Genomic DNA, 12,463 nt, shown 5'->3' on the forward strand with positions numbered 1-12,463 from the left:
AAATTATTCAACTACCAAAACTCTCTTTGGGATAGGATGGACAGCAAAAAGACATTGCCATATAAACCAAAAGAGTTTGCTAAGAGACCTTTACTATAAGAAAATCTAAAGAATATGTTTCATAAGAGAGTAAAATTACCACAGGAGGATCATCTGAGATCCAAGAAGGGAACATAAATGAAGAAACTGGTAAGCATTCAACTTCAACAAACACCATCTTGAGTCCAGTAATAACAACTTATTATGGTATTTAAGTGAAAACAGCATAAAGCACTAAAATACGTAACAAAAACAAGAAAAAGCAGGCACATAGTGGAGGGACAGGGCAGGGAGAGAGAGGACAGGAATTAACATGCTAATTTTCCTTGGATTGTTCAGAAGAGGGATTATAATCCAATTTAACTTTAGACTGTATTGTAGTGCCAGCAGTATTTCAAGGGTAATCAAAGAATAGAAATAAGAGGATATCATTTTAAACTAGTAGAGTAAAACAAAATACATTAAGAAAGCAGAATAATCCCTCCCCAAAAAAAGGTTAGAAAAGGCAAAAATAAGCAGGACTATCAGAAAGCACAAAGAACTAAAGTACAAAAATAATCCCAATAAATGTGTATGGGCAAACTCAAAAGTAAGACACAAGATATCTACAAAATAAAGATTTTGATAGGAAGATAGATATTCATAAGTTCTCAACAAATATAAACAAAAAGGAAGCTGGGATAAGTTTTTTTTTTTTTTAATATTTATTTTTTTATTTCTGTAAGAGCTGGGGTACAGGCCAGATGCGAGGGAGGGTGAGAGGATTCACCAGACATACAGCAGGGAACAGAACAGGCAGACTGACAAAATACACTGCTGAGGGGAGCAGCGAGCGAGACGGGAGAGGTCTGCTAGCCATGTGGGGTGCTCTGAGGCCAGCGGGGATCAAACCAGCACTGCAGAGGCTGCAGACAGCTTCACAGCACTGCGCTCTACCACCTGTGCCACCAGGGAGGCCCTGGGATAAGTTATAATAGCAGAACTTCCCCCTCCCCAAAAAAGAGAACTTTGTTCAATTTTCTAATTAGACAACAAAACTCTAAATTTGCATACTTAAAAAGTTTCCTAAGTTTTTAACCCCCTTCCCAGTATCAACAAAGAATAGGACAGTATCTTCCTAATAGACTTCCTGGCTGAGAATGGCAACACTGGTGGAAGAAGCATTTATGTCCCCAAACCATTCAGTTGGGGACAGAACAGATAATCTGGAAGACCTTTCAACCACCTGGCATAGTAATGGTGACAATACATATAAGGCACCTCCAGTTGAGAACTGCATCCTGCCCACTGCTCCACAGGCTGCTTGGGATCCCAATTTCTACCACAGTTATCTTCCCAAATTGCCACCCTAGACTGTTTTCCTAAGGAACCCAACTTGTGATGTGACACAAGTCTCCATTAAGTAACAATTCCGTGCATTTACCATGTGAACCCAGCAATCCAAAGAGGTCAAAAAGTTGATTATACTGAGTTTGAAATTCTGGATTCAATGACTCAGTGCCCTGAGCCTCAAATAAGAGTCTCTGGGTTTCAGAATTCAGTGGATAGTGTTGATCAAGCACAGGATAAGCAGGGATGATTATTCCTTTGGCTGAAACAGAAATCAGGACTCTCAGAAAACAGATACAAAGTGAAGGAATCATCCCGCCACAGACAGTTTTGATGACTATCTGCCTAAAAGAGGTGATAATAGCTTCGAAGGCAAACACTGTAATCACATGGAGGCCAGGACTACCATGATGACTAAGCACAGACTATGACGGAGGCTATGACTGCATAAACAGTGACAGAAATGTATGTGATAGTGGGTATGACTGGGATGAAGATTACAAAGGAAGTGGGACTATATGAAGACCAATATGACAGACAAGACATTTGGTCATGGAGCTACAAAACGATTACTCCTGGGATGATTACAGGTGTGATGACAGAGGTTCCTCCCAAAGATCCAAATTTAATCGTAAACCTCACAATATTCCTAAGGAAGATGACTCCTCCTTCTGGCATCTTCCAGTCTAACCCTGAAGTTTCTATTTTGGGAGTGGCAAAGTCTAATGACCCAGCTATGAGAGAGTAAGAAGTAGAAGAGGAGCTACAGAAGGAACAGGAGAAAGTGCAGTCATCAGTTGGATGAACAGAGCCTAGAATGACAGTCTCAGGAGAAACACACAAGATGGCAGAGTTAAGAAACTCAGAAACAGGAATGGTCAAAGACAGGGAGAGTCATCTCAGACAGGAACCCCAGCTACATATGTCATAAGCCCAGATCAGGACGCACGAAGGAAAGAGAGCAAGAAGTCTGGAAAACGAAAGGACCTGGTAAGGCAGACGACTGTCACTCTCCAAATTTTAAGTCTCTCAAACTGATCAGCTGCTATAGGTAATACTGGTCCCTCCATCAAAACAGGATGATTGGGTGAAGTGAAGTGCTAATCCTTCTGGTTGGTCTCAGACCTCAAACACAGCAGTAATCCCCAACTAACCATCTCAGGAGACTGATTAGTCTCCTGATTATGAATGAGGACAATAAAGTAGATGGGGTGAGTGTCTTAAAATGTCCAAGTGGGAACAGCAGGATCCAAGATGGAAGGAACAAAAGACCAATGGAAGGAATCTGAAATTAAATATGACATAAATAATCACAACTTTAATCTACACCTTAGCCAAAGAAACCTGAAGAATTCAGCCTTTGAATTCAGTGCTATGTAAATATGCTGCTCTCCTAATGAACTGTATTTTGATTATTAAAATGAGGAGGAAGACTACATGGAATATATTTCTACATCCCATGCTTTCTGTACTCGTTCTCTATTCCAAACATTCCCGAGCAAATAAATCTCTATCCAGACAACACCTGGGGAAGTGGGGTGGAGGGACAAAACCAGAAGGGGAGTAACAAAGGATTGTTAAAACTACAAAAAGAAACTAACAAACTGGACATTATTGTGGGTGATTTTAACACATTCCATTCACAGGTTAAGGACCAAAAAACAAACAAACAAAAAAAAAAAAACAAAATAGGATTTAGTGAACATAAAAAGAATCTTATATCCAAGTATTAGAAAATAAACATTCTTCTCAAGCATATATAGGATGTACAAAAAAATAATAAACATACTTGGAGGTAATGAAAATCTTATCAAACTTCAAAGACTATCACATAGTTCTCATGCTCTGACAAAAATGCAATTAAGTTAAAAATCATTAATAGAAAAAATACAAAGAGAAAAATACTTCTAAGTATTTCAAAGGTCAGAAGAAATCAATAAAAAGTTTTTAAACACTAAGAATGGAATGATAATGAAATCACCACAGAAAAAAATTTGTGAGATAAGGTAAAAGCTATACTTTGAGGCAAATCTATAGCCATAACAACCTATACTAGGAAAAAGGCTGAAAATTAATTAGCTAATAATAGGCCAATCTATTAAGTTACAGAGTCACAGAATAAATCCAAAGAAAATAGGCTATTATAAGGAAGAAAAACTAAAGAAGTAGAAAATAGATAACAGAAAGGATAAACAAAGAGCCCTTAGAAAACAAATAAATGCCTGGAGAGACTGAGGAAGGGTAAATAAAGTAGGGAGTCGTAAAACAGACCAATGCATGGGAGGACAGACAACTACAGTTGTAGCAAAGATATTGATGGGAAAAGAGGGACAATTAAATGGTTCTGAAATTATCTATATGGAAAGAATGAAATTGGATGCCTACATCACATCACACACCAAACCAATTTGACTAGTGATACAATTATGAAAGGCAAACTTCAAAGCTTTTAGATAAAATTACAGCAGAAAACTATTTTGTGTCCTCCTAGATTGGAATTTCTTAAGCATATTCACCAAAGAAAAGCATGAATATTTTGACTATGTGGAGCCATGAACTTGTTTAACATAAGACTAATAAAGAAAACTAAATAACAAGCCACAAACTAGGAGATATCCACAGAATATAAAAGTGATCAAAGATTAGTATTTAAACTACATGAGAATTTCTGTAGAAAGTTTAAAAAGACAACAGTAGGCAGCTAGGCAAAAGATCCAAGCTGGTGTTTTGTAGACATAGAAACTTATATGGTCAATAAAGATAAGAAAACATGCATAAGCTCATTAGTCAACAGAAAAATAAAATACTATTTTAAGAAGATATAAAAAATAAGTATAAGAAATTTTGACAAAACCAAATAATGGTTAAAAAAAAAAAAAGTGAAACAGTGGTGGTTTTTATAAAATACTGCTAATAGGTATTTAGATTGGTAAAATCCTATTAATAGGTCATAAAATTGACAAAACTGTTGGAAAACAATTGGCATTATCATATGAAGTTGAACAACTGTGTGTCCTTCAAAGAGCAATTCTAGAAGTACACTATAAAAACTGCACTTGCGTGCCAAGTAGAAGCATTCTTTATGGTAACAGTAACAATAAATAATCGAATATCCACTAATAGAAAATAATTAAATGAATTAGGCCAACTCACATAATGGAGCATTTATATGGTAGTAAGAATGAATGAACTATACTATAGCAACATGAATGGGTCTTAGAAACTAGAACGGTGAATGGGGGTAAAAAGACAAACAAGAGTTCTGGGCATTAATATCTTCCTTTCACTCAACCTACCTCCAAGATTTAATATTATAAGTGAGGTCATTAAAAAATGCTTTTAATTCTTACTGGCAAAGAAGAAAGTGATGAATTATTTTGCTGATTATCATGACCTCATTTTTGCTATGCATTTCCTTTGAAAATGCCATGATTCCATTATTGAAAAAGTAATCCAGAACATGGAGACATTGTGGATGGAGTCTCAAAAGCTTACATAATCAACACACAATTAATGTCCACTGAAGAACTGCTGAAGTTCAAAGGGCAAATGACAAGCTGCCCCTCTTCAGAGGAGTAAGCTACAAATCTAGCTTAAACATTTCTGCACAAACTGTTTCTGTTACATTATGATGCTCTGAATAAGGAGCTTAATTTTTTATATGGTACAGCGTAATTAACACACAAAAAAGTCAATCTCCCAATTATTTTGTCACAAATTTATTTTTTAAAAAGATTTATTTTTATTTATTTATGTACAAGCAGAACTGGGATGAGGACAGAGGCACAGGGGATAAAGGGGGATGAGAGGACCCACAAGAGACTAAGTGGGGAATAGGACAGTCAGATCCACTGAAATACACTGCTATGGCAAGCAGCAGGCAAGATAGGAGATGTCTGCTATGCCACATGTGGGCTAGCTCCCCGGCTAGGAATTAGCACTGAGACTTAACCCCTATACCACCAGGGAGGCCCTAGTTTGTTACAAATTTAAATATGCATACTGAGATTTTTCTATGTATTATTTTATAATGTCTGAATGTTCCCGTTGAAATGATAACAATTTGTGAATTAGATTTCTTCTATAATAAAATATCATTTCTAAAATGTGGATTTTTTTTTAAAGTCTACAAATGGAGCAATTATGAAACTCAAATACATTTGTAGTAAAACCATTAAAAGTGAGATAAAAAAACTAATTCAGAATAGCAGTTAATTCAGGGGATAAGAAAAAATAGGAATATGAGTTTGTAGAGGTACTCACAGATAGCTCTTTAACTGTTGATATTGACCTATTTTTCTTTTAATTGAAGACTGCATTATAACATAAATTTCTGGTGTTCATCACTGAGAATCAGTATGTGTACATACTATTTTAGGTACTGACCTGTTCTTATTAACTTTCTTATGTTACATATAATCTGGGGCATTCAAATTACACAATTTTTAAAAACTTAAGAAATAAATGGAAGGGAATAAAATAGATATATGAAAAGTGTAGACCACTAATTTGTCAAGAGTGATGGTAAGGGAGAATGTCTGCAGGCTGTGAAGGAAAACAAGGCAAGGGCACAGCTTTCACACAGATGGCATGTTATTAATCCTCCAAGAAAAAGACACTTCTTCCTATGAAAAGAAAATGAAGGACCCAAGACAGGTGAAATATTAATTCATTTGTAGGTTGATTAAAAGAAAACCGAGGTACTTTATTAGTGAATTAGAATGGAAATCCATGAGAAAAAAAGTGACAAACAAGCAAGCATAGAATTAGTGATTTGAGAAAAATATTGAAAGTTTAGAACACTATGCAGACTGGGAACAGTGCCAAGTAGGTAAAAGATTATTCACTCTATTACCTAAAGCTCCTTCTGTACCCTTTCTACCTCTAAGCTATTCCTCCCTAATCTTCAGACTCAGTGTAAGCAGCTGGTAACTAGTAACTACAACTTAAACTGGAAAACATAAGAGATGGTTCAAAAATGATTACACTGGGTCTCCCTGGAGGCACAAGAGGTAAAGTCTCAGCACTATCAAGCTAGTGCCAGCCACTGCAGCATGAGTTGAATCCCCAGCCAGGTAGCTAGCCCACACAGCAGATCTCTCATTTCTCACCTGCTGCTCCGCTCAGCAGTGTATTTCAGTAGATCTGCCTGTTCTGCTCCCCATTCTGACTCTGTTGAATACACACACACACCCCCCTCCACACCCCAGGCCTACACCCCAGCTCTTGTATGCATATCTTTTATGAAAAAAAAAAACAAAAAACAAACCATGGTTACACTTACCTTAAAGAGGAAAATAAATAGCAAATCAGTTATCTATTCCAGTATATATGTAGTTTCCACACTTCATTTAAAAGTAATTATGTGGCACTTAAAGTTTAATGTGTTGTTATATATACTCTTTAGTCTGAGCATTACAATAACACTGAATAAGTAGGGTGGTACTATTCCCCTTTTACAGATGAAGATATTCAGCCTCAAAAGTGTTTAAAGTCTATAGCCATATTTTTGGTGACATATTAATACACAGGTATAATTGACTACCAACATGTATGGAGTTTTAAAAAAAGTATTAATCACTTACTATGTACCAGGAACTGTGCTAGATACTGGAAATATAAAGGTGAGTGAGACACGATTCCTTCTTTCAAGGAGCTCATAGTCTAGTGAGGCAACAACCTGTAAACAAATAAAAGCTTTCAGTATGACAGTTAGAAAAATAGATGCAACATGTAAAACAGTAAAGACCCTTTGAATGACCTGCTTTTTTTTTTTAAATCTTTTTTTTTTTTTTTTAAGATTGACTTATTTATTCATACAAGCACTGGGTACAGTCAGAAGCGTGGGAAGGCGAGAGAATTCACCAGAGCCAGAGCAGGGAGCAGAGCAGGCAGAAAGACCAAAGTACACTGCTGAGGGGAGCAGCGGGCGGCAGGAGAGGTCTGCGCGCCATGTGGGACCCTCCTCCGGTGGCCGGGGAGCAGCCAGGGATCGAACCAGCGCCACAGAGGCTGCAGGCAGCCTCACAACCCAGCGCTTAACCACTGCGCCACCCGGGAGGCCCTGAATGACCTGATTCTAGAAGTGCAATTCTCCAAGAGAGTTTTTGGGAAAGTGTGGAACATTGAGAGAACTGGTGGCGTGGCTGGGAAGTGACATATAAAGACAGTGTAAAGTGATGACACTAGTTGTACAGGATCTTATGGAACAGTTATATGGTATCCTGAATATATGAACCACAGTAGTTTAGAGTTTATCCCAAAGGTAACAGATAAACACTGGAGGCTTTCAACAGTGACAACCACCATTTCAGAATAACTTTGACAGCAGGGGATTAGATTTTAAAAAATGAGTTTATCTGAACCAGAGCACTGGCAGTGTGAAAGATAAAACTCAGGATATGTATAAGAACTTGACCAGATGACTATAGGTAAGTAGAGAGTTATAAAGGATTGTGAACCACTTATGTTTCCCACTTCCCTATCAGAGTAGATGGTGCCATAACCAGGATAAGAAGTAGAAGTGGAACACATTATGGAGACAATAGGGTACAAAGTTTTCAAGAGTCAACTTGGCAGAGTATTTGGCTTTCTTTTCCAGTTCTGCTACTTACTGTGCATACAAGGGGGGTGGGGTGGGGGAGGGTAACACAGCCTGACTTTTAGCAAACTTTCAAGCAACTGCTATTCATACAAGAGGCTATAGCCAGCTATATGTAAGGTGATTATGTTCTGTTCAACTCTGAAAATGCCACCCAGATAGTGATGAGCTGTTCATAAATATGGGTTCATAATTACTTAACTACAAAGCAAAAGAGTTTTGAAAATGAGTGAGAATACTGAATGGGGACAACAAACAATCCATTCTTCTAAGGTGTTAAACCTAAGAAACTCTCACTTAGAAGATATATCTTAATTACCTACTTACTTCAAGATGTCATCTTAACTCAGAAACAAAATTAAAAACAACAAATCTGATCCATTTTGCATACTATTCACAGCATTAAGGCTTAGAAAAGCCAAATACTGTCACATGAAATAGTGTCACATATCCATCTGTCTGGAATAATTAATAAACATATTGCTTGAAATATCTGTAAAGTGGGTATGGCAAAGACAAAAAAATGGTAGATGACAAAGCCCAAGTCTCAATACTGAGTCTGATTTTGAAGTTTATATTTAACAAAAAGGAAACAACTCAATAGCAAGATTATCTTATCAAGTGCTAGAGAAGTTACAGAAGTTATAATTATCAAGTGTTAGAGAAGTTTAGTCCACTTAACGTATAGCTTTAAAGATAGAAAAACTGTATTTAGACAAAGCTATAGTATCCACTTAGAACTCAATGAATGTGGCCAAGAGAAAGACAGATGAACCAAGCAACCTTCCTCCCCCTAAAATAACAAAGATTCAGCAACTTTAAAGTAGAAAATAAGGGTGTTCCTGGTTGCCCATGGGTTAAGTCTCAGGGCTAATCACCTCTATGGCCTGAGTTCAATTCCTAGCCAGGGAGCTAACCCACATATGGTTCAGCAGACCTCTGCTGTCTTGCCTGCTGTTCCCCTTAGCATTTGCAGTAAATCTGCCTGTTCTGCTCCTCACTCTGTCTCTGGCTAATCCTCTTACCACCACCCCTTTGCCCCACTTATGTCCCAGTTCTTCTATGCAAAAAAAAAAAAAAAAAAAGAGAAAATATTTCACAAAAATGTAAGCTACAAATAGGGACATTAACTTTAAACACAAGAATATTACTTCTATATAGTGAGATGATTCATAAAAAAGATATTACTGATCATTCCAAATGGTACAATAAGCAAGAGAAAGACCCAGTTCATTTTGAATTGCCCAGGACAATCTAGATTTTAGTACTGCTCTTTGGGAAATCTCAACCCGGACACACTGGGATATTTGGTAACCTTTATGTAAAACGTGAAGGCTCTAACTTCCTCTATGTATCACAGAGATTTTTCTTAGTGAAATCCTGTTATAACAAAGCATAATTCTTTTAGTTTTTTTTTTGTATAACCTAAATATTCAAAAGGAAAAAGTCTATTTTATACAGACTATCAGTACTACCACTGGGACTACATGGTAGAAGAAAGGAAGATGGAGAAGCAAGAAGCTTTCTGGATACCCAGGGACTTTTGACCCTCAGAACCACTTTTACCAAACTCTCCAAATACTCACCACTGTATTTTCCTACAACCCAAAGACACTTCCAACCTCTTGATTAACTTCCTAACAGTCCCACTGTTCTCCCTTGCCACCATGCCCAGTCTGCAGTTTCTACATCTATGCCAACAACTCACTGGACTTCCAGCTTGCCTGCCTCTATTCCATACACATGAAGAGTTATACTTCATCCACGATCAGTTATCTCTACCACTGCACTCTCCCTTTGGAATCTGTCCATATCTTACTCATTTGGGTGTATGCCTTAACCTAAAAATACCTATCCAATCACAGGATCTAATAACCCCATCTTTCTTTCTTCCATGTGTGTATTTTCAGTCAATTCCAAAATCCCTTTTAGTGCACAACATATGTATGTTACAGGCGGATCATAACAAGTGCTTTTTTAAAATGAAAAATTGTATTTACTTCAAAATGCCAAATTTCCTAAGGATTAATATCCAATATCCATTTTCACCCGATTTCATATGTTCCAGCAAGTCATAAATACACTATTTTTTCTCAAGTTTTTTTGGGTCTATTTTCACATACATTTCACAACTCTCATTTCATAAATTTATTTCCCTTCCTATTTTTTACCTATTTTACTTTCTTTACACAATAAATTTACATTTAAAATTTTTATTTTTAAATATTACTCCTCTCAAACTGTACAAAAAATCTGATTTACAATGTACTTATCTCAAAACCTGCCTCACACACACACACATTTGTGTAACTATGTATGTATGTATGTAAATGTGTATATACACATTTATACACATAAATTATGTATACAGAAAACATATCTACATCTACTGACACTTAAAGCTAGTAAATATAAGAAAATCTTATATTAAAATGCACCACACAAATCATATCTTTCAATTATCTAAGTGACAAATCTTGATCCATCTCTAGAATCCTTTTTCATTGCAAATTATAACCATTTCTAACCTATGTGAACTCCTTGTTCTCAAAACTACTGTGCCCACCACCCTGATCTCAAAATCACTGTGACCAAACTACCTAAACTATCAGTTATATTATGAATACCAATCCTTTCCCTTCCTCAAATCAATAAACTTGCGTTGTTACTATATACTCTTATTGTGGTAGTCAAAAGCCTTACTGAATTTAACCTTATGCCTCCTCAAATTATTGCACCATGGCACACACCCTTACAGGCTGTCCATTCATTTTCTGCAATTTACTTCCTCATTGCTCTTCACATAAAATTCACTATTCACAGAAATCCAAATCCAATAGCTGGGCAAAATAACTCAATTCTCTTTCTCATTCCAGTTAACGCTAATCAACTAAATCGATTAACTCTTGATTTTTAGATACATTTAAATTCCATCTACTTCCTTGTCTTCTAACTAGCCTAGCATTACCCCTGTCAAGCACAGAACATAATCAGAGCAACTTAATTTGCTTCTCTTATTAAAGTATCTGTACCAATTAATGAGAAACTTACCACTGACTACATAAAGCCAAACTAACCACCCACTTTCAAACACAGTGTGTTTTATATAAACTCTGAGCCAGCAAAATTAATAGCATCTTCTTGTTGAAACAGACTGAAATTTCTTCCCCCCAAAGTTAACACTTTGACATTTTAAGAAATTACCCCATCTACTTTATTTTATATAATTTCTGATGGAGATTTTTATTAAAATATACTGTATATAATTCTGTCCCCCACAAAAAGGAGTCACGATGAAGTATTATGTAGCCATAAATAATAACAGACTTTGGACAGAAGACTAGAGGCTAGTCTAAGCAGTAACCACCATGTACCAAAGTACAGGCCAACCTAGATGATTAAAATATCAAAGATATATCTATTCTGAGCAAACAGAAGTGCCAATTGGAGCTCAGCAATCTTTCAAAATTACAGTTACTACAAACTTAATATAAAACATAAGTAAACCAAGAACTTATAAGAAATTCAAGACAAACCCTGTTTACAACTAAACTTTTCACTTATAGGACACTTTTAGTCTGGTTAATAGTCCAATTATTTCTAGCGGGGGTAAGGAGAGACTAACAAACAATTGAAAATGGGAAACGTATTTGAATTTCTGCTCCCACAGTAAGAGACAAAACAACATTGGTTAAGAGTAAATTCTACAGCCAGGCCTGCCTAGGTTGAAGTTCTGGCTCTACTTGACTATATTTTCTATGGATAGAGAAATACACACAAAGCTGTGTTTTTAATCAGGGTGGTGGTGTTTTTTTTCTTTTTTGCAAACTTTATCTGTTAATTTTTCTAAAGAGGAATGAGGTTGTTAACTTTCTAAAACTTAACACTTAGACCTTTAAGAAACTTACTCCATCTACTTTATTTTAAATAATTTCTGATGGAGATTTTTATAAAAATATACCATATTTAATTCTATCCCCCAAAGGAGACACTGTGGAATGTTATGTAGCCATAAGAATGAAATGCAGTCATTTTCAACAAAATGGAGGTAGTCTGGGAGAATTATATGAGAGAAAGCAAATAAGAATGATAAAAGGGCCTCCCTGGTGGCGCAGCGGTTGAGCGCTGGGTTGCGAAGCTGCCCGCTGCCTCTGAGGCGCTGGTTCGATCCCTGGCTGCTCCCCGGCCATCGGAGGAGGATCCCACATGGTGCACAGACCTCTCCTGCCGCCCGCTGCTCCCCTCAGCAGTGTACTTCGGTCCTTCTGCCTGCTCTGCTCCCCTCTCTGGCTCTGGTGAGTTCTCTCACCCTCCCGCACTTCTGACTGTACCCAGTGCTTGTATGTATGTATCAATCAATCAATAAATCTTAAAAAAAAAATTTCATTTTAAAAAAATGATAAAAACAATACTGGACATTTACATAGCGGATAATTCAATAATGTACTTTTAAAAATCAGTGGATAGGGCCTCCCCTAGTGGCGCAGAGGTTGA

The 12,463-nt window shown here is 36.7% G+C and overlaps 1 protein-coding gene across 1 annotated transcript in view; it reads right to left on the reverse strand.

The window, feature by feature from the left end:
• Positions 1–7,029, reverse strand: part of WWP1 (WW domain containing E3 ubiquitin protein ligase 1) — a gene marked incomplete at both ends in the record, with an annotated part of 62,653 nt that extends 55,624 nt beyond the window's left edge. Inside the window, one exon of the mRNA XM_084229151.1 lies at positions 6,954–7,029. Within this exon, the coding sequence (XP_084085277.1) occupies positions 6,954–7,029 (76 nt within the window). The remainder of the gene's footprint in view (positions 1–6,953) is intronic.
• Positions 7,030–12,463: the final 5,434 nt, after the last annotated feature.

This window comes from Talpa europaea (assembly GCF_964194135.1).
Source record: "Talpa europaea genome assembly, chromosome: 3".
In the NCBI taxonomy this organism is placed as follows: Eukaryota; Metazoa; Chordata; class Mammalia; order Eulipotyphla; family Talpidae; genus Talpa; species Talpa europaea.